Raw genomic sequence first — 22,796 nt, forward strand, 5'->3', positions numbered from 1 at the left:
CGTCTCTGACAAAACCGCACCGCGGTATATACAATATATATATATACATATGTGCATGTATGTACTACCAGGCGTACCGAATAACCTTTGAGCACTTTCACTATACTGCATTATATGTTTCCACTATCGCAGGGCCATTATTCGCTTGAATCCTCAAAAAAAAAACCGAAGAAATATTTTTCACTTCGTCTCAAATTTCCACTACTTAAAAAAATTCCAGTGTCACAATCGCGGCCATTATTCGCCGAAAAAACCTTTTGAGAAAAATTTTTCACTTGTCATCTCAACCATTGAGTCCTTTCACTATGCGCTACATGTTTTGCCACACTTCAACTCGTAAAACACGTTTCGCCGCAAGATTTGCCTAAACCTGCGAAGAAAAAGCTGGAAATATTTCCACTTGTTCTCATTGGATGACAAGCTATTCCATACGTTTCGGGATCCACTAGGTCACCGCAATTTTTTTCTAAATCATCTACCCAAAAAAACACCTTTCGAAATACTCGGTTATCTACTTTTACTCCTCCCAATCCTTAGCGACTTCATCTCCCGGCCGAACGCATTACGAATCAAATTCGTTCGCGTCTAAATTATTATAAATCCCACTAATGACAAGCACCGCCCTCTATTGTCGTCGAATTGCGATTACATTTCATTCAACGGGTCGAAAAAAGCAGCCGTAGACAACACCTAAAAATCTTGAAATCTTAAAGAGTTAAAATCTCGAAATATAAGATCTTACAACAGGGGTCACCGCGACGTCTCAAAACCGAGCCGACTTTCACGTTTCCGCGTAAAAAACTCAGAAATATAGCATATATTTCATTGTCAATGCTATCGTCTTTCATTTGCATGTAAAAGCCTCGACTGTATTTCGCTGAAATACGAAAACGAACCAACGAAGAAATGAATGGAAAATTGAAACGGCTCTTGACGCACACATGGCCGTAATTCTACTGCAATATGACGTGTGCGTGCGCCTTTCTTAGTAATCGATGAAATAAATTTGAACTTTCCTATAGATATCGACAACCGCTCCGCTCGTAACGAGGTCATAAAACTATATTTCCTAACATTCTAATCTTAAAACCCTTTGTGTCACATTTTTGACTCGGACAAGTCAAGGACATACCGACAACAAGCCGCCAGATGGCGTTGCTAATGATGGATATTAAGATGGGTAAATATCAACAAACAAATTAAATTGTTGCTGATTAAATTTAAGTTTAATTTCAAGTTTCAACTTGGAACCTGAACCGACTTATTCCTGAATTCAAATATTTTCAAGCAACAAGCATGGGAAATGATCTCAGGACCTTTTTTTCATTCATCATTTTTTCAAGCGTTTTGTGTCGATAATTGATTATAAGTGTGAAATGTAGAAGAAATTGAAGCGCCGACAACTGAGCTAACACCAATGACACCGGGTGGATCCTCACTCGCCATGAGTGGAATCCTCCATTGCCATAAATGAAATCCCGTATGGACACCTGAGGGATCCTCACTTGTACCGGAAACCCCCTAGCGTAGTCCGAGTGCCAGAAAACCTGAACTCGCTTGTGAGCTTTAGACATTTCTAGTGAGCGTCTTTCTATCTGAAAAAATCTCGGACGGCAACTGGTTTTATTTATCTATTTCTCCAAGAGTTCACGGATATCTAACATTTATTATCGAGCAGGGATCAAATAATCTCATATAAAACAATTTACGGCGCCTGTTACCGCCAAAATAAATCTTCGGAAATTAATCAACATTTGCTCGTGCGTGATTAAGGCTGATTTTAGTGGAAAATACTCGGTTCGTTAATAAATAAGGATATCCATTGATGAGTTGAGAAAACTGGGGAAAAGTAACACCGAGCAGCTACTAGGCGCTCAGAAGTCATCTATCAGGCAATGTACTATTTTGACCACCCATCCCCCCCAGCACATGTCTTGACTCCCCAGCCCCAAAACAGCCCGATATCAATTTCTAATTCCTATACTTAAAAAGAATTTTGAGTTTGGGTTTTATTTTCGATTTATCTATTCAGTCAAAATCAGAGAATATTAACATTAGATTAACAGTTATCAACTCGACAAACAAATTAAGTTAAGTTGGCGATTTGAAAATATTGATTACCAGTCTCGTGCGAGGGCATTCACCGACTAACTAGCATCGAGCGAAATTAGGTCAACATTGTTTTATTATTCTGGCGAAACTTTCATGCCTGTTCCGTGAAATAGTTCTCTCTCTCATTATCCGATTTGATATCTCTTTGTCGTCGACGTGGCTCGTATCAGTGGCAATATTGCCAGGAGAGGATAATAATTCGGTAAATCGAGTGGAAGATTATTTCATTCCACATCTGTCCGCATTGTGAATATCGTGTACACAGAGCCATGTCGGCATTTTCTAGATTCGATTAAACTCCCTTAAAGCCTTTCAGTGCCGACTAGTTAATACCCTAAAGTGCTAGAGATAATTTGAAAATTTTTAAAAATTCCACCCTAGTGTATTGGATAACGGGAATACCACTACAGTGCGTCTACACTGCGGCGCGGCGTATCGTTAGATACTAATATTTCACTATGTTTGACACGTGCTGCCATTTTTTGGAGATAATTACTAATACATTCATACACCACAGTGCGGTGTACTAGCAAAATCCATCACTGATTTATACACCGCACTGCGGTGTAGACGCACTGAAAGGGTTAAACTACCCTATTCAGCTGTAGTGGCAGTATATAGTGGGCATGCACGTTGAAGTATTTATTGATGTATTATCGATATTTCACTGCATTAGTACTTACACAATTGTAAAATGAGCTAATGTTTTAACCTACGCGATCATTTGAAAGTCGGTCAGTTTGTATCGATGTGAATACTTCTTTAGACCGAGTTCAACGTTTATGATTAAAATCAGTCGCGTTTAAACTAGAAAGTTAAGCAATCGTTTCAATCGTCCGTTTGAAGAGAATTTCAGCGCGAAGAAGAAGCCAAATCTAGGTTTTTAAACTTCGTATAACCGATAGCATATACGGGGTGGCTCCGGGAATATCCAAAACGCGACAAACCAACTGTAGACGGGATCGCACGACACAGAAACAGTCGACAAGACACGTACGTCTCACCGAAGTCTCAGCGATGCGAAGTCGACTCTCACTGAAGCGGAGTCGACTCTCAGTGATGGAATTATAAGTCGTACAAAGAAGGATAATTCATGTTAGCGAAACGGTAATGACTGCTCGCGGGGTTCAGAGCGCCACTGAAACCGATGACACTTTGATGTAAATGATGTCCCGCCGATTTCAAACACGGCAGCGCTAGCTATATTCGCTAGCTATATTCCCTCACCGGCGTAACTCTATCAACGGGGAGTGTCTCATAACTAGCCCCGGCAGGCAAGTGTTTATCACGCAACTCTTACATACTATACATTTCACGAAGTACAACCTTCATTGACTCGTGTGTGGGTTTCATAAAGCTGTAGATCCAGATCCTCAGTTGTGAAGGTACAATTTGAATCCAGTTCTAGACAGTTGTGTGGGTTTAATTTGACTCTGGGCTCAGTTCCACGGTTGAATCTAATATCTTTATAAATAACACTACATACATATACATGTATCGATTTTCAATGGGAAGAACTGGATATATATATATATATATATATATATATATATATATATATATATATATATATATATATATATATATTTCTTACCAGTAAAAATCATCCAGATATATTTGATTAGTCACAAGCTAAACCTTGCGTGCACATATCCCCCACTGAATCAATAAATAATAATATTTAACCCGAGTTTGAACCTATTGGCTCACCGCTGCAGGTAAAATACTACATGTTATACTTTAGAGAACTCTTGACATCTCGGTCTCTCAATATTCAACCGCTAGTTTTTTGGCGTTAAAAAAACCCCCACCAACTTCAAACAAGGCGAGGTCTGTCGTTACCAAGCACTTGGAGTTTATACGAGACACGCTGGTGTTCCCTGCGAGAGTAAATCATCGAATCGGTAGTTTTTATGAATAACCGATGTTGAAGGACCTCAGCCGCCTTCCGCCGCCTCTGAGAATACGATGTATTTTTAGAAACGAACATGTGGAAGTCACTGACCTAGAATACGGAGAAAGAGTCGATTTTTTCTCTCATCTCAGCCGCGCAGAAATAGATATCATACACTGGGTCTACGATGGATAAGTACAGAATATCACCGATGAAACGCAACTATAGCCGATTTCTCGAAGTTATCGCGATCTTCCTACTTTTTCTAAATCCAAAATACGAACAGGTCATAACGGATCCTTGCGATCGACAAATTGAATTTTACTAAATTCTGACCCATTTACCGCTCAATTTCATGATCACCGTTCCTTCAACAGCTATGATTTCATGGAACGCTTTACCTTTCAGCATCAGATCCTGTACGGATTTAGTCACTTTGAAAACTGAGTGAAACTTTCTTCTGGTAATATTTTAACTGACTGTTAGATCAGTACATTGTGTAATTTCAAACTGCCCTGAAATGTTTATACAGAGGGGGGAGGGGGATATGAAGATATATCATTCATCATAATGGTCTGTAGTTCAAAAATGACGAACCAGGTTCTGCTGGGCTACTAGATTTAAGCTCCCTATTTCTCTCTAGAATGTTTGTTTATATCATTGAAATTTCTATTGACATCCATTGTGATAAAGCAAAAGAGGCTCTTTCTATACTCCCGGTATACACCAGGTAAAGGCCTATATAGCTGCTGAGTTATGGACTACTGACCCAGTTTCTCTACAGCTATAAATAACACAATACCTCCCTACGAACAAGTTGATTGTTACATCACATAATAACCTGTCTTGCCACCAGGCAGTAGACACAATTACCAATCCTCCTGGACAGGTGCATGAGACACCACATATTACAACTACAAGCTTAGCTGGGCTGATGGGTCTAAAAAACTTCAAGGGGATCATCAACAAGCTTCACTGGCTGTTTTATAGTTAGGCCCTGCTAAACGCAACTGCGCAAGGAAAAAGGAGGGTCTTACTCAGTGCTTTTATTTCTAAAAAAAAAATGGTCCGCAGAAACGTTCTGGATTCCACTTGTAACAAGTTAGGATCCACCAGGTGTCGCTAGTGTGTGGTAGGACATGAACTACTGCGGCAATTGAGGATTCCACTTCTAACAAGTTAGCATCCACCAGGTGTCGCTAGTGTGCGGTAGGACATGAACTACTGCGGCAATTGAGGATTCCACTTTTAATAAGTAAGGATCCACCAGGAGTTACTATAGTCATTACTCCCCACTCCAAATTTTCTTTCAGATTTCGGTCAAGTACCGATACATCCTGACCTAGTTCCACAGTCGTCAGTCGGGAGTTTAACGTTTTCAATGTAAATCCTTTTCGCCTACATAAAGAACTTGTTCGCCAATAAACATAGATGAGAAGAAACTTTCCGCATTCTATCGGATCTGTCAAAACCGAGCCGGATGAAATTGATTTCTCGGGATGAGAGGCGGACGCGCCGTAGATAGAGACGACAGGTAGATTGGACTTCAGACGATGGTAGTCATCTCGACTCCACATCAAAAACAAACACGATAAACACAACGACTCGAATAGAATATTGATATCGATAGCGACAGGGAGAAAATACCCAACACGCACACGCCCTATATCACCGGGCGCGATACGACTTTCACATCAACTACGGCTCAAGGGCAATGCCCACACAAATTACTCTTTCGTATTGAAACGATTAAGAGAAGTGACAGTGAAATTACGCGCACTCACTGGGGATCGAACCCGGGTCTTGTACGTAAGAAGCAAGCGTGCTAGCCAGTAGACCAATAGAACTAGTCCACTTGGCCGATGGTTATACAGCTTGTCCGGTGGTTATACAGCTTGTCCTATATGCGTAACAGTAGATTTGTCGATAAGGTTTTGACTGTAGCCACCAGGATTCAAACGCATGAATGCCAGTCGATGAGAGACCAGTGAAATATAGATATGAATACGTTGTCTAATCGCAGTGCAACCGTCTATTATAATACTTGTCATAAATATGAATGTAGTCAAATTATCATCGAACAACTAAGTTGTAAAATTTTAATCTGCGACCGACTCGCGCGCGCGCGCGGGAATGAATATAACAGATAGTAGGTCTATATGTGCGTAGACCTCCACTGGAATTTCTGCTGACATAGATTTCAATAATTGTCGCATTATCACGTATTAACCGACGAGCGCCGGCTGTACATGAGTTTGTGATGAATAATTGAACTCGCTAGTAACGAATTAATTAATTACGCCGTTGGGTAAATTAGTTCCCATGATTTCACTCGTCTATATGAGTATGGACCGTGGCAATGTAACCTGCGGGGGGGGGGTTCCTTTAACTACAGTCCAATTCATAGATCTAAAGGGTGATTCGGGGAAACCGGTTAGAACAATCTGAGAACAGATTTAACCCTTTCAGTGCGTCTGCGTGTATGAATCGGTGATAGATTATGCTAGTACACCGCACTGCGGTGTATTGATTTAATTAGTAATTACTAATTATCTCTCTTGAAAGATGGCAGCACGTGTCAAACATAGTAAAATACAAGTAACTAACGATACACCACGCCAGGGTGTAGACGCACTATAGTGCTATTCCCGTTATTCAACACACTAGGGTGGAATTTTTCAGAATTTTCAAATTCTTCAATCTTCAGCACTATAGGGTATTAATTAGCCAGCACTGAAAGGGTTAAGACCCTGAATCCGGGTTACTGCAGGTGGACAGTAGTTCAATTTAAATCAACTATAGGTCAGGTTTATACCAGTGACCTAAACTAAAACCAGAACTACATTAAGTCCAGATGCATTTAGTTTTTAGAATCGACGAGATGGACGTGACTCGAGTCCAAACATGATCCTAAACTTTAAAACTTGTCTAACGTTGTCGGACTGGCTATATAACTAAGTTGGTTTTAAATCTTAGCCTAAGCTTTGACTGTGCAATTGGCACCTATGGTGAACTGAAACTCCAGGTCATGTCAAATTTCACAAACAACATGATCAAGTCCGAGGTCGTTTTGAATAGCTCGACATAAAATTTCACAAAGATCACCATCTGGTCCGCGGTCTTTTTCACAAAGCTCGACACTAGTATAAATACATTCGCCACATACGCAGTAACCACGTTATCAGGACATATGTTTTAAAATCCGCTGTTTTTCGAGACGTGTTTTGCGATCAAGTGTTTGTTACAGTCTATTGTGTGAAATGACAGCTGACGTCTCTCCCTCTCTCTCCCTCTCTCTCTCTCTCCAACCCTCTCTCTCCCTCTCCCTCCCTCCCTTTCCCTCACCCTCTCCCTCTCCCCCTCCCTCTCTCTCCCTCCCACCCTCTCTCTCCCTCTCCCTCTCTCTCCCTCCCTCTCTCTCTCTCTCCCTCTCCCTCTCTCTCTCTCTCTGTGTCGCTGGCTGGTGATTTATTCATTTTTCAAAGTCGTAAATCGATTCAATTCTAATTCCTTACAAAGAAACTCATCAACATCGCTACTCAATCGCGCCGTACACCGCGCATACATTCGCGTAGCCGGCCGATTTCTACGGCTTCGTACAGCGGCGAAATACGTGTAGTCAAATCTTAAAACCTCATCCGGAAAAGCACCGGAAAGGATTGCTTCCGAAGGCCGTGATTTCAATACGCCCGGGAGCCTGCCCTTTATCTAAAACCAAAACGTAGCCTAAGTTTCGACGAAGGAAGAAACAAAGAAATAAGGAGACTCGGCTCTGGGTCGAGTCGCATGGTCCAAGTAAGAGATATCAGTACGCAGACGCCGTTCGGTAAATCCATTGTTGCGACTAGCGATATGCTGATGGAAGAATCCCATTGATAAAAGCAGCGGCTATTATCATGTTTGTCAGGAATGAATACATCGGAATAAATACAGAGGGGGGAGAGAGAGGAGAGAGAGAGAGAGAGAGAGAGAGAGAGAGAGAGAGAGAGAGAGAGAGAGAGAGAGAGAGAGAGAGAGAGAGAGAGAGAGAGAGAGAGAGAGAGAGAGAGAGAGAGAGAGAGAGAGAGAGAGAGAGAGAGAGAGAGGAGAGCGGCGGCAAATGAACAGTATTAGGACGGTCATGTATAAATATACATTAGGCTAGGCTATCGATCCACCACAACTAGCTATACCTCTCCATTATAATCGCAATCTCAATTTCCTTCGATCGCAATCGATAGAATTATAATTGAATTTATTTGTTCTCTGCCCGCTGCACGCCGCCTGGGGATCCACTCAAATATTATATACATCATAAATCTAACACAAGGAAAATAGACATTTTAAGAAACATCACGTGCAATCTGAAGCCCGGACCCACGGGACCACCATTTGATACTTAATCGTATTTCTTCCAATTTTCACCCTCCTGGTGTACGCTGTTTTTTTCCACGTATTGATAAGAGTATCTGAAGAGTCGGTCACACGGTTCAGACCCCGAAGTCAGCCGATAACCCACTCTCTAAGCTGTAGACAAATACACTAATCTTATCGGCTATAATCAAATATAAGCGAGTAAATACAATATACATGAACAAACATTGCTTCGAAAATAATGAGGTTTTTTCGAGTTCTGATAACCTACTGGTAGATAGAACACTGCTATTACACTAACACACCTAAGCCTAGTTGTGTCGGTTTGACTCGGAATCCAGTTCCACAGTTTTGTGGGTTTTTATTTGTCTCTGGATCCATTTCAAACATTCGTGTAGGTTTAATTTGACTAAGGACCCGGTTCCATAGTTGTGCGGGTTTGATTAGACTCAGAATCCGGTTCCACATTAGCCTAGGTTTAAACTGACTCTGGACCCAGTTCCACAGTTTTGTGGGTTTGATGAGACGCTGGATCCAGTTCAACGAGTTTAATTTCACTTAAGACCTAGCTCCTGAGGCGAGTTTAATTTTACGTCAGACCCCTGAACTCTTCTAGGAGCGTAATTTGACTCAAGACCCAGCTCCTATGGGGTTGAATACTCGATAACCAGTTCTGCTTTTGTATGCATTCAAAATTCAACTTGGTCAACTTGGTCAGTCACTTTGAAATGGATGTCAGTCACTTTGAAATGTATACGAAAATGGCCGAAACGAACTATAGGAGCAAGAGCTGATGACTTCATTGCCCTGATGAAATCCAATCCAACGCTTAAAATACAATCGCGCAAATCTTAAAAAACAAAACAATAGGCGCTTTCAACAACAACTGCAAAAAAAACCTGGAACTTAATCGGCGGCGTTTATCGTTATCATAAAACCGGTTCTGCAAGTTTTTTTTTTTGTCGTCGTTTATGATCTACTTGCGTAGTATACCAGCGCGACTGAGCGCGCATAAAACCTGATTGAATCAGATCGACTAGAAAATAAAACGGCGCAGTTCCACGACGTGTTTATTTATAAAACCCCCGATCAAAAGAGAGAATAGGAGAAGAACGAGTTTCTCTCTTTTTTTAAAGAAACTCGCGTGTAAAGAGTCGATTATTCTGTGCCAAGTGACATGTGAAATAAATACAGTTTTTTTTATCGCGGGACGGAAAGAAACTTCTTTTATCTAAAAACTACCCACGACCTACGCACACACATGCATGTATATATTATATAGAAAACCTTATCTAAGTAAATGGCAACTGTAATATAGACATTTTAGTACATTGTATGCGGGAAGGGAGGGGAACCGTGTCAGCAACCCGTTAACAAGGGTATGAGCCTAACTGCTTACATTCAGGTTCAATTTTAGGATAGACTGGTTTCAACCCTTCCGATCCATACAACAATTAGCAAATTGGTTTTATGAGATATGATATAAGATTGGCCTCTGCTAATCTGAGTTGGATGGTACAGTAGACTCCGCTCAAGGCAGATCTTTTGACTTGAGAGTGATATCTGAGTTGGATGGTACAGTAGACTCCGCTCAAGTCTGATCTTTTGACTTGAGAGTGATATCTGAGTTGGGTGATACAGTAGACTCCGCTCAAGTCTGAGCTTTTGACTTGAGAGTGATATCTGAGTTGGATGATACAGTAGACTCCGCTCAAGTCAGATCTTTTGACTTGACAGTGATATCTGAGTTGGATGGTACAGTAGACTCCGCTCAAGTCGAATCTTTTGACTTGACAGTGATATCTGAGTTGGATGATACAGTAGACTCCACTCAAGTCTGATCTTTTGACTTGATATCTGAGTTGTATGTTGCAAGTCAAATCTTTACGACAAAGACAAAAATATATCCAAATGGAAAACTACATTTTCCGGGTTCCAAAATATTTTCAAGATAATTGAACCTGATTAGTCGACTGGACACTCAAGATTCGAACGACAACGCTGAGATTCAAACTACAGAAGACTTCTTCAACGCGAAAGGTCAATCTACAACGCGAGTACCACTACAGGCTAGGGGATCAATCTACGATATGGTACTCGGTACGGTATGGTAATGTACCACTGCAGGCTAGGGTAGGGCGAACCGTACGTACACACTACAGGCTAGGGTAGAGTAGAGGGAACCATTGTCGCAACATACGTCAACTTACTAAGCATCGATTTTCCTCGCGGTTGAATATTTAATTATCCAATCGAATGCACGAACTGACGCCAGAGGAGATACTACTACACGAATGTATGAGTGACATTCCATAACTACTACATATTACTACTATACTTATGACTATATTATGCGTGAGTCATAAGCGCGCGGTCACAACAATTTTGATGGAAATTATGCCCCCTGCCCCGTCCTACTTCTTCTGCAGACTAAGCGTTTAGATTTGAGGTTTTATCAACAATCTAGATGGCACCATTATAGTGACTTTTTATACTAGGGGGGGGGGGGAGTCGAGGTGGTGCTTAGATAAAAGACAAGTTTAACACCATCTTACGCTCTATAGCCGATCTTACAACTTAAGACCAGTCTCTCTTTTTGGTTCTATAACCAATCAAACCATCTGAGACCAGTCTCAAGATCGTTTCAGTTCTGTAGCCAATCTAACAACTTAGGACTGATCTAAGATGATTTTCGTTTTTATAGCCAATCTAACAACTTAAGACCAGTATAAACTCATTTTAGTTCTATAACCAATCTAAAAACTTAAAGACCAGTCAAGTTAATGTTAGTTCTATGCACTGGTGAAATTATCAGTCTATATCATGACACCATATTATATTCAACCAATCCATCTGAAAACAATATTCATAAATTCCGGATTTTAACATAATCAGAAATATGGATCCAGTTCAACATGAATTAGGCTAATCATCATAGAGAGATATGATGAAAATAGACTGTCGGCTTTCACCCTCCATACTTTATCTCTTCTTATTATATGACTTAATCGAATAGAATGAAAAAGCCCCAGGGTGAGGTTGGGTTATGAGACACTTTTAGCTAATATATTAAACACAAGGTCAAATCTCACTGACTGTTTGACACTGTTTTCAATGAAAGGCCTACTTTTATAATCCATCACCTTTATATACCGTTTGTCAATGTCCAGAGATTCCTATGAATATTCACCCGATAGTTTGCGTTCGTTTTCTAATTTTCGACAGATCCGACCAACTTCAGGACTTAACCGGGTACAATCACGTGACCGGGTCAACAGTTATAAGATCACGATAATATCCGAGATCTTTGCTTTTCGCAAAAACGCTTCCGATCTATAGCTCTACCCGAGGAGCGCACCTGAACCGGACTCTGTCCGGGATACCTGCACTATATAAATGACATTATCATCGAAAATATTCTTTATTGAGCGGGTCGTTACTATAAATCTGAAATCATAAGGATAAGCTCTCTGGGTAGGGTATAAGTTTGAAAGGATAGTCTTTGGTAGCGTTTAAGCCCAACGCGTCATGATGAGGAAAGAAAATGCGGAAACCCGGACACATCGGGAAAATAGATATTCATCTCGGTAAACGTTCTTCCGGAAATCATGACACAACGAAACATGATTCTGTTTTCATGTTTCTTTACTTTAGGGAAAAAGTGAACTTTCGGTCGTTAGGTGCGGTACACAGGCCGATTTCACTCCCAGAAATATTTCAGTTTTTTGGGGCGCGCACGCGAGGGAAAGCAAAAACGTCAATTAAGAGTTATTAGTGAACTAATTATCGATCAACTATCACTAACTCAACCGCGGAACCAGACCCTGCTTGTTTTTTTTTTTTTCGAAAACCAGACCGATAAAACATAAAAAGTTGAATCCAGACACACCAGTCACCCGAACGACCGACCGACCGTAGCTTACTGTATTTTGATTAATTAATGTACCGCGAATCCATCTCGCGTTTTACAAGAAATATCTATTTTTATTGAAACTGATTGAGATAGATCGATCGTAGAGAGGGAGAGAGAGTAGAGAGAAAGAGAGAGCGCGTTTTCATACTACAGCGCACTACTGTATCACGATTTACAGCCAGAATCTACATATTTAATATCGACTTCAATTAAAACGTTGAAAATTGAATTAATTAATTGCTCAAAATCAGATTTCGAATCATTAACCCTTCGATAACCGTTAGCTCGATACCAGAAATATTCTTTCATTTCCTAATAAATACTGGATGATAATCATACTTTTGCGATTTTAATTTTTGTCCCGATTTTTGATAAAACTATCATTGACAAAATCTGGCCGGAATCAAACTGCACTTAAGCGTGCTAGTCATAACCAAAGGTGAAATCTCGATCTCGTTTTTTTCTTCAAAACGATAAATAAAGGACTAAAATGCCTAATCCTATACACAGGTACAAGGTTAAATATACAGTTGACTCGAAATTTTCAACTCACTAACTAAGCTTTACCTCGATATCCACAGTTTCCAGAGCTGCAAGGGAAATCTCAAATTGCACCTGTGTTTTGATAGTCTACAGGTATGCGTATGAATGAAAACAAAGTCCTCCCCACCCCCGACCCCAACCCCTTCTACTGAAAGCAGGAAAAGGGGAAGACAAAAAATTGCCGTATTTTGTTTCCGCAATCAGCAAAATAGATCTTCATTCCTAAACAACAAATTAACAGGTACAGAAAATAGTAAAATAGTAGCCGATATTCAGTTAGTTGTAAACATACGCGTAGTAAAGAGAAGTAAGAATGTAGGTAGGGCCTGTTCATGTCAATCTTATTATACCACAGTACAATAACTAGACAGCTGATTGACATTAAGCAATTCCATTGTACTACATTGAAAACACTGCAAAATATTTCAGGGAAAAAAAACTATTTCGTACAATTTGTACTTGAGATAACGAGATAAAAAATTTGTGGTTTTACATGCCCTTCTCCCCCTCCCCTGAATACAGTCATAGGAGGTATATTACTTCCAACCGGTTTTTTAGTACTATAAGCCAGTAAACTAAGTTTCGAAAAAACTTCCCAATGCCTGATATCTGCACAAATCTATATAAGAGCAAACTTTATGAAAGCACAAGGAACTAAATTAGTGGCATTCGGTCATTTAGTAGGGACCGTACACATAGCATCGATAATAATAGGAATCATAATTGAGAGTAATAAAATCATAATAATAATAACAATAATAATAATAATAATAATAATAATAATAGTAATATTTCTCTTATTAACTCCATAGTCAATCTAACGAAAAAATCAAATCTATTATTAAGTTCAAAATTTACAGAGAAAATAACTAATGGGGCCAATCCTATAAATCAGGGCAGGTCGTCACCGCCTATCTGAATTGGCCATCGCACCAAATACGAATCAAAAGGACAAATCATAAAGGTCTCCCTTCTTAGTTCTTGCGTGAAAGGTTCATAAAATCGATCTTCAGATATAAACGGAATCTACCACGCAGATACTATGTAGCGGAATTCTCTTCTACGCTTTTGACTGACGATTCCTCAAAGATTCATTCGCACTGAATCGCCATTGACGAAACAACGATATCATTTGTGTGACGTTTATACATTAGAGATTTTAACACAGCGATGATAACGAAAAAATGATGAAAAAAGTTCGAAAAAATGCTTCCTCGAGCCGGTAGTATTAGGATATATTCGAAACATTGAATAAGCTTCTAGCTCGATATTCATGATGACTATTGGAATATAGTCATAGTCATAACATCAAATAAACTACTAATTAATATTCAAGATGACTATTGGAATATAGTCGAAACGTTGAAAAAACTACTAGTTAAATATTCAAGATGACTATAGGAATATAGTCATAACCTCGAATAAACTACTAATTAATATTCAAGATGACTATTGGAATATAGTCATAACCTCGAATAAACTACTAGTTAATATTCAAGATGACTATTGGAATATAGTTATAATGTTGAATAAACTACTTGCTAAATATTCAAGATGACTAATATGAAATAGTCACGACTTGACATGATTTTTTCATTAATATCGCGAGATTCTCTACACAATATTAACGAAAGAATCACGACGACGATGACCGATTCCCCGAGATTCATTTCGCCGGAAAAATCAATAGTTCGAACCTCCGTATATAATACAACACATTCGTATACACACACACACACATCTCATCATCGCGTACCTGATTTAACTGATTCAACAGTAGAATTCGTTGAATTTCCGGTGACATATTCCAATATAATCCGTAATTCTGATCCATGCTGGCGACGGCTGCTGCTGTTGTTGCGTTGTTCGTAGACGACGACGAAGAGGAAGGGTTTATTATACTAGTCGTAATAGGCCGCGAAAAATAATCCAGCATACTCCACAGAGAGAAACGCCGTCGTGGTGTGTGTGCGCGCGGAGATAGATAGAGAACGGGGAGAGTTGCGAACACACTGGTGCAGTGTGAGCTCTTCGTACTAATAATGAATCACTAACCGTGTGTGTGTGTGTGTGTCGAGTATGCAGTGTACCGGAGTCAGCTAGTGACATCTGCAGGCCGTTAGACGCACTAATTACGCTTCGCACGACTATTGTTCCCATCAGGCGCTGTGTGTGTGTGTGTACAAAGGGTTTAAAGCCCTGGAAGCTAGGGGATTAAAAGGTGGCCCCAAACACCTATACAATCTCTATGTTTCCGCCAGTGAAGAGAAAGTCTTTTGCAAACATTTCTCTCTCTGAGAGGGACGTTCTATAAATGAAATTTCCTTTTATTTCTAACCGGCCGAAGAAAGAGTTTCCAGTTGTGTTGTTGGAATTGATGGCAATTGTTGTTTCATAAATAAAGAATCGTTAATATAAGTTTAAACCTGCTGTACATAGCAAATTTAAATGAATGAAAGGGAATTTTATTTTTCAAAATTTACAACATTTCGGGATGTCGATCGAGACAATGGATCGTCAGAGGTGCGATGAGGATCAGTGGTTTTTGGAAGTGCAGCGACCTAATTTACTGAATGACGTTTTGTTTCTCTGAATATCGATGTTTTTGTCGAAATTGAAGTAATTTCGCTAGAATTAATTATTAGAACCTGTAAAAAATCGGCAATTGGCCGCGCCGATTGAAAATTGCTTCCAAAGCCCCTGATGATCTCTAGTGAGAGAGTACGAAACGTTGAGTTGGTTGATTATAATTTTTGATAAACAAAATCCGCTTTCAATCTTTTAAATTATGTATAAATAGTAGGTTTATAAACTTATCAATTCTCCACATAGAGTGTTTTCGGCGCTAATCTACCGAACGATCGTTGCTTTCAGCAATTATCCTAACTTAAGATAAAATCGCTAATTAGATAGCTTAAGGTTAATGCTCAACTTCACCTTCAGCTCGAAAGAAACTTAAATAAAAAAGTATGGGACACTAAAAAAATCCTATCAATAAACTTAAAAGATCGAAGGTATTGCCATCCCTATACGATATCAAGATCATTAGACATTCAGGCCACGCCAAAACCCCTATAACACTCAAACGTCACAGTTTGCAAAGCAATTTCATCCATCAATTTGCGCCATTGAAAGTAATTACTGGCTGTGCAGGCCAGCATTGTATTCTAGAAAGTTAGTACTACAGCACAAAGACCCAACATGAGCCAAGTGACTAACAAAGAAACATAATTAGGCCTGGTATTGTTGGCAATGAAATGGCTTAATTACACCACAGGGCAATTAGTGGTCCATGTGCCAGTCAGCCAGTCCAAACAATAGCCCTCAAACTATGAACATAAATTACCGAATAAACTACAACCCAGCAATTCCAAACAGTGTTTCTAACACACTTTGATGTTGTGTCATATTGTTGTAAATTATACTGTGAAAATATACAAAGCAGAAAAAAATACAAGCTAGAGTTAACATTGTTGATAGAAAACGTGCACCCAGGTGGCCCAACTCTCTGCCAGACCCCCACATTGCATGGGCCCAGAGACCTAAATGCATGTAAGGGAGAATTACAAACCAAACAAACATTTCACAGATGATTAATCAAATAAATGTCATTAATATCATTTACGTTTATTTCATAATTAGCGGTCGAAAGATTTAATGCCTCTTAATGAGGAGGGAGGGGTACAAACCCCCTTATCCGGAAAAATCATTTTTTAGTCTTTTATTGCGCGTTATTCTGAGCCTAAAGTTCTCACAAGTTTGTCTCGCGTCTAAACTTATACCAATTCAAGATTTCAAGACGAAATTCTGATTCATATATTAATGATCAAAAATTGAAATCGATATTCGTATCAAAATTGAAAAAAATTTTACCAAAATTTAAGGAATCTATCAAAATCTAAATGATACCGAACTCTTGGAATCAGGCGTTTCGTACTGTCAATATTTCTCTAAGGTCCTGAACTCGTCATGACTGTTATTTCTGAGCCAAAATTGAGGCACTCAAAAATGTAGCGCCCCGTTTGCATTTCATCAAGCGCATGCATTTCAACTGAAACCCGAACCCTCCAGAACCAGCAATGAACTATGACACGCGATAAATACCGATTCGAAATAGCGACCAATTTTTTCGAATTTCTTGAATTCCACAACCGCGGCGGCGGCGATATCGGAAAGGAAATAACCCGGTTCATATTTCAAACGCGCTTTCAATTCGTGTAGAAAAAAAATGCACCGTTCAAATAAAACTGCGGGCGGCAGCTTTACGAAACCTGCATACGCTTGTATGCCCCGGATACTGAGTGAGTAAAGTGGTCTTTTGTAATTTGTTACAATGATCTCACTCTCTCCCTCTCACTCTCACTCTCATTCTCATTCTCACTCTCTCTCATTCACTCTCTCTCTGTGCGCTTATAACAGTGTAAATAAAACTGTGCAAATACCAATTGAAATATGACAAAGTCGCTCGCAAAATATGAACCCCTCATATACGAAATATATATATACATGTAGAAAATTATGTATCGGTTTTTTTTCTAATTCCGGCGAAGAGGGGTGTATGATATAATGGAAGGGCGCTGCATTGATGGATATTGACCAATTTACTTGCTTTCGCCCCCTTTTCAACTAATTATGACCCCTGACTGTCTGTATCAACCCCGTTGACATGTCCATGCTATTATCAACTCTGATTGTAGCTTGCTGCTCTAGCTGTCCGGCTGACTGTGGCTAGCAGGCCTGTCTGCCTACAATTTAGCTACCTAATTGTTGCTGCGTGGTATAGCTGCCTCGCTGAAGCTACCAGCCTGCCTGCTCTTTTAGCTGCCTTACTGAAACTGCCTGCCTCCAGGCTGGCAGCCGGCTAGTCAGGCTGCCATAGCTACATTAATGTAGCAGGCTGCTATAGCTACATTAATGTAGCAGGCTGCTATAGCTGCCTGATTGTAGCAGGCTGCTATAGCTGCCTGATTGTAGCAAGCCGCTATAGCTGCCTGATTGTAGCAAGCCGCTATAGCTGCCTGATTGTAGCAAGCCGCTATAGCTGCCTGATTGTAGCAAGCCGCTATAGGTGCCTGATTGTAGCAAGCCGCTATAGCTGCCTGATTGTAGCAAGCTGCCAGCCTATGTTTGTGCGAAGCTGCTGTTCTATTCTCAGTCAGTAATGTTTAACTGATGTTTTCTCGGTAAATTTGATCGACATTGATATAATTGAGTGTTGTAATAAATCTTTATTCATTTCTATCGATTATTTCTCTGGCAGTGACTCAATTAAAAACTATTTATGCACGAAAGCAAGAGCTGCCAGCTATACGCCGCCCGCCACGCTGCTGTGTGGTGAATGAACTCTACTGCACGCACTTGCCACAGCAGAACGGGAAACAGAGATGGATATTCAGGGTAGGGGAATAGGTGATCGTGAAACTGGGTTCAGAATTGTGGAATTGGGTTCAGACCTACAGTATTGGGTTCAGAACTATTACATTAGGTTCGGAACTACAGTATTAGGTTCAGAACTATGTTATTGAGGTCAGAAATACGCTATTGGGTTCAGAACTACACTATTGGGTTCAGAACTACAGTATTGGGTTCAGAACTACAGTATTGGGTTCAGAACTACGCTATTGGGTTCAGAACTACGCTATTGGGTTCAGAACTATGGCATTAGGTTCAGAACTATGGTATTGGGTTCAGACCTACAGTATTGGGTTCAGAACTACAGTATTGGGTTCAGAACTACGTAATTGGGTTCGGAACTATGGCATTAGGTTCAGAACTACAGTATTATGTTGAGAACTATGGTGTTGGGTTTTAATGAAATTTTAACTCGATTTTTAGGCTTCTGAATCCGAACAAAACAAACAAATCATCAGATAGAAATTACAGTCCTTTCCTCACTCAGTGTATGGTATTGATTTCACTGAAAATTGATTTGTATTTATTTCAACTGATGTTCACAGTGAATCCACGGGTGTTTGTTACGCCACCTGGTGTGGGCCGGTATCACGCTGTTCTTCGGTTAATAATGCTACTCGTAATAAGAAAAAGTGAAAAAATAATTAAATTTTTTTTTCCGTCCGACTTAGTCGAAAGTCCCGCGTTCGCCATGTCCGGGCGCGGACTTACATCCACGGTCGAGGTTTACGGTATCATACACAAATCACGCTGGCCGTATAGAACTACAACGGAACCTAACGCAAATTTGTGGACTGCGGGCATCAGCGCCACAATGAACGTCAATCTAGTTCTAATAGTCCTCATTAATACAAATTGCGCAAGTTAAATGCGAATTTCTAATCGGCATCAATTAGCATATATTCAAATCATCGAGCGAAAGCGATGCAAGAATGCTTCATCGCCGACGGCAACTGTTCGGACGTAATTCAAAATGCGAGATGCAGATTTTTGTTCGCAGTAACAGATTGCGATATTTATTTTCACCGAGCGAGAGAGAGAGAGTACAAGGCGGGGTGGAGGGGCAGAGGGGCGGGGGGCGGACGGATGAACGTATGAATATTGATCAGCGATGATGAGTTGTTTTCGAGTGGTTTGTTTTCACTGTGAAACTGAATGAAATTTACATGAGTTCATGTTGTTTATGATAAGTTGGTGCAGGAGGGAGAGGAGAGGGGAGGAGGGAAGAAAGGAGAATGGAGGGGTGAGTATAGGCGAGGGGAGAGGAGAGAGAAGAGAGAGGGGAGAGGAGACAGGAGATAGGGGAAAGGAGACAGGAGACAGGAGAGAGAAGAGAGAGGAGAGGAGAGAAGGGGGAGGAGACAGAATAGGAGAGAGGAGAGGAGAGAGGAGGGAGGAGAGAGGAGAGTGTGTTTATGTTCATACATTATGACTATATGAGTTCATGTTGTTTATGATAAGTTGGTGCAAGAGGGAGAGGAGAGGAGAGAGGAGACAGGAGAGGAGAGAGGAAATGAGAGAGGAAATGAGAGAGGAGAGGAGAGAAGAGAGGAGATGAGACAGGAGAGAGGAGAGGAGAGAGGAGACAGGAGAGAGGAGAGGAGAGAGGAGACAGGAGAGAGGAGACAGGAGAGAGAAGACAGGAGAGAGGAGACAGGAGACAATAGAGAGGAGACAGGAGACAATAGAGAGGAGAGAGAGGAGAGGAGAGTGTGTTTATGTTCATACATTATGACTAAATGACACATGACGTGAAATCAATCAATCATACGTTTTCTCCGAACATTATTTTAGCAGTTATTGATGTAACTGTGAACGAACGCTGCCTGAATAAATCATATTACAACATACTCGGTGAGAGGGGGCGTGGGGGGCGACGTGGGGGTGAGAATAGACACACTGGCTGCGGGGATCCAACCCACAAACCAGTACAGAGAATATGGAACGTGGCGATTGGGACGTGTGAGATTTTGACGACGATGTGGGAGACGAAGGAAGAGGATGAAAAGGGAATGATTGAAAGGGAGGGTAAAGAGGGGATAGAAAAAACAGCACAGAACGGCGAGGAAAGTAAAAGGTAGGGAGGGAATCGTCGCAGAGGGAATTATAATGACAGTGAAGGGAAAACACAGAAACATCCAGAGACATTTACTAGTCAGCGGCTCTCACCAGATGGCGCTACATAATACCGAGACACGCCGAGATTGCTTCATACGGACTATACGATGCAGGATGAAATGTTTGACAGTGGAATCCTATCCACGCTCATATTTTGTCAAGTGGCTCTCTTCCCTCTCTCCCTTCCCTCTCATTCTCTCTCTCTTCCCTCTCACTGTTTCACTCTCCCTTCCCTCTCACTGACTCACTCTCTTCCCCTCTTCCCTCTAACTGTCTCACTCTCTCTCCCTCTCCCTCTCACTGACTGACTAATGCGGCTATATATCGCGTACATAGATTCGACTGAAATTCGCGGGGCTGAGACAGCCGCTCGCAAACGCCGGAGCTTCCCGCGATCAAATCACTAACAAGCCGCAAATTCTTATAGACAGGCGACCGGTTAAAAATACTATCGATCTCGTCCGCAGTGAGCCCCGCTCTGGGTATTATTATAGGGGATTCAAGTTGACTTCCGGAGAAGGACTTTCGCCCAAGAAAGGACAGAAAGGACACTCTGCTACCACATGAACCCTGGATTCATGAGTCTGACTGCTACCACCGGGATTCAAACACATGAATCCTGGATTGATGAGAGACCAGCGAAAGATTGACTGACTGCTACCACCATGATTCAAACACATGAATCCTGGATTGATGAGAGACCAGTGAAAGACTGACCGATTGCTACCACCAGGATTCAAACACATGAATCCCGGATTGATGAGAGACCAGTGAAAGTCGAGTGGATATACAATATGCGATGAAAATGAGAGAAATCCTACAATCGTTTCAACTAAAAGATGGAAAATTTTTCATATGATGTAGTGAGGTTCCGCTGTAAACGGTAACATCGAACTTCGAGTCGTAATTTTTTCCAATCCGATAATGCAATAATGCAATAATGCAATAAACTTAAACTTAACGCGCATAAACGCGCATAAACTTAAAATCAAGGTAGATGAAAAAGCAGCGCGGTAATACCGAGTACTTTTCAACACGAGTGCCTTCTGTGTTTTAATGAGTTCTCCGAGTTTTGAATAATAGATGCACGAAGCACTTGAATAACAATAGCGTGCTGCCTACATATATATATATATATATATATATATATATATATATATATATATATATATATATATAAATATATATATATATATAACACAGATTTCAAATTAACCGCGATACACTGAGTCCGAAATAATGAGATGGTTCGAATTCCAGACACATAATCAACAGTCGAAAACCTACGTCGAAGTCGTTTGTTCCGCAGGAAGTCAGTCGGAGTCATCGTAAAAGTTATTAGAAGTCATCCGTGGATGATCAGTTAAAGAATACGAAATACTAGGACGCAGTTGTGAAGTTGTGACTCAAGTCAAAAAGTGGTCTTATATGTTGTTAGATTGGTTATAGAACCAAAATGAGCTTTGATTGGTTTTAAGTTGTTAGATCAGCTATAGAACCAAAATGAGCCTAGACTGGTCTTCAGTTGTTAGATTGGCTATAGAACCAAAATGAGCCTAGACTGGTCTTCAGTTGTTAGATTGGCTATAGAACCAAAATGAGTTTAGACCGGTCTTAAGTTGTTAAATTGGTTATAGAACCAAAATGAGCTTAGACTGGTCTTAAAGTTCTAAGAGTAGTTTTGGAACCAAAGTGAGTATACACCATTAGTTCGACTACTTAAAATAACTGGTGCAAAGTCGCTCGATTGGCTATATATATATATATATATATATATGGCACCGTCACCATAGGAATACAATTCTATCAAACCTTTGTTGTTTTATCAAATACGAAACAAAAGACTAATTCAGAAACCTTTCAAGTTGAAACAACGGCACGAAAAGTACGTTCGTTTCAAGTTGAAAAAACGACAAAAAAGAAAAGAAAAGGTCCCCGAATACGAGAAAGTTCAAAGCATGAATTTCGCGGCGACCGAAAAACTGTCCGCTTCGAGTTTAGATTTATGAGTATGAACCGAGGAATACGCGTCGCGCGCTTTGAAGACGAATATTAAAAAACTCGCACAAAAGATATTATTCGAAGCACGCGGCGTTTTATTAGATCAACGACGAATAGTAACCTAGAAATTCCCGTCGACAACTTGTAAAACAACTTCGCGACGTTCAAACGAGATGACAATTAGCCTAGATACGTTGCTTCGATAGTATTCGGTTTTTTTTCAACTAGAGAAAGGGGCGTCGTTTCAGATGATCGCTCGTCTCTAGGACGACGGCGGTATTTCTCACGTTCGCGCTGAATGAGGCGGACCCTGACAGGGGCGCACCTAGGAAAATCGAAAGACCGGGCTCCGAAGAAAATAATGAGGCGTTTCGCAGATCAAAACGTGGACGCGTCATTTGCTACTACTTCGGGGGGAGATCATTTTTTTAGAAACAAATTCCAATTTTT

General features: G+C 40.5%; 1 protein-coding gene across 4 annotated transcripts in view; it reads right to left on the bottom strand.

Moving 5' to 3' along the window:
- The window catches only part of LOC141911702 (RNA-binding motif, single-stranded-interacting protein 2-like), a 114,566-nt gene that overhangs the window by 45,267 nt on the left and 46,503 nt on the right, over window positions 1-22,796 (bottom strand). The window contains exon 1 of one of the 4 annotated variants that reach the window (XM_074802712.1): window positions 14,572-14,841. The exons of the other annotated variants lie outside the window; for them this stretch is intronic. Within the exon in view, the coding sequence (XP_074658813.1) occupies window positions 14,572-14,751 (180 nt within the window). The 5' untranslated portion in view covers window positions 14,752-14,841. Of the gene's footprint in view, window positions 1-14,571; window positions 14,842-22,796 lie in introns of those variants that run through there. 4 annotated transcript variants of the gene reach the window in all.

Source organism: Tubulanus polymorphus, chromosome 10, assembly GCF_964204645.1.
Source record: "Tubulanus polymorphus chromosome 10, tnTubPoly1.2, whole genome shotgun sequence".
Taxonomy (NCBI): domain Eukaryota; kingdom Metazoa; phylum Nemertea; class Palaeonemertea; order Tubulaniformes; family Tubulanidae; genus Tubulanus; species Tubulanus polymorphus.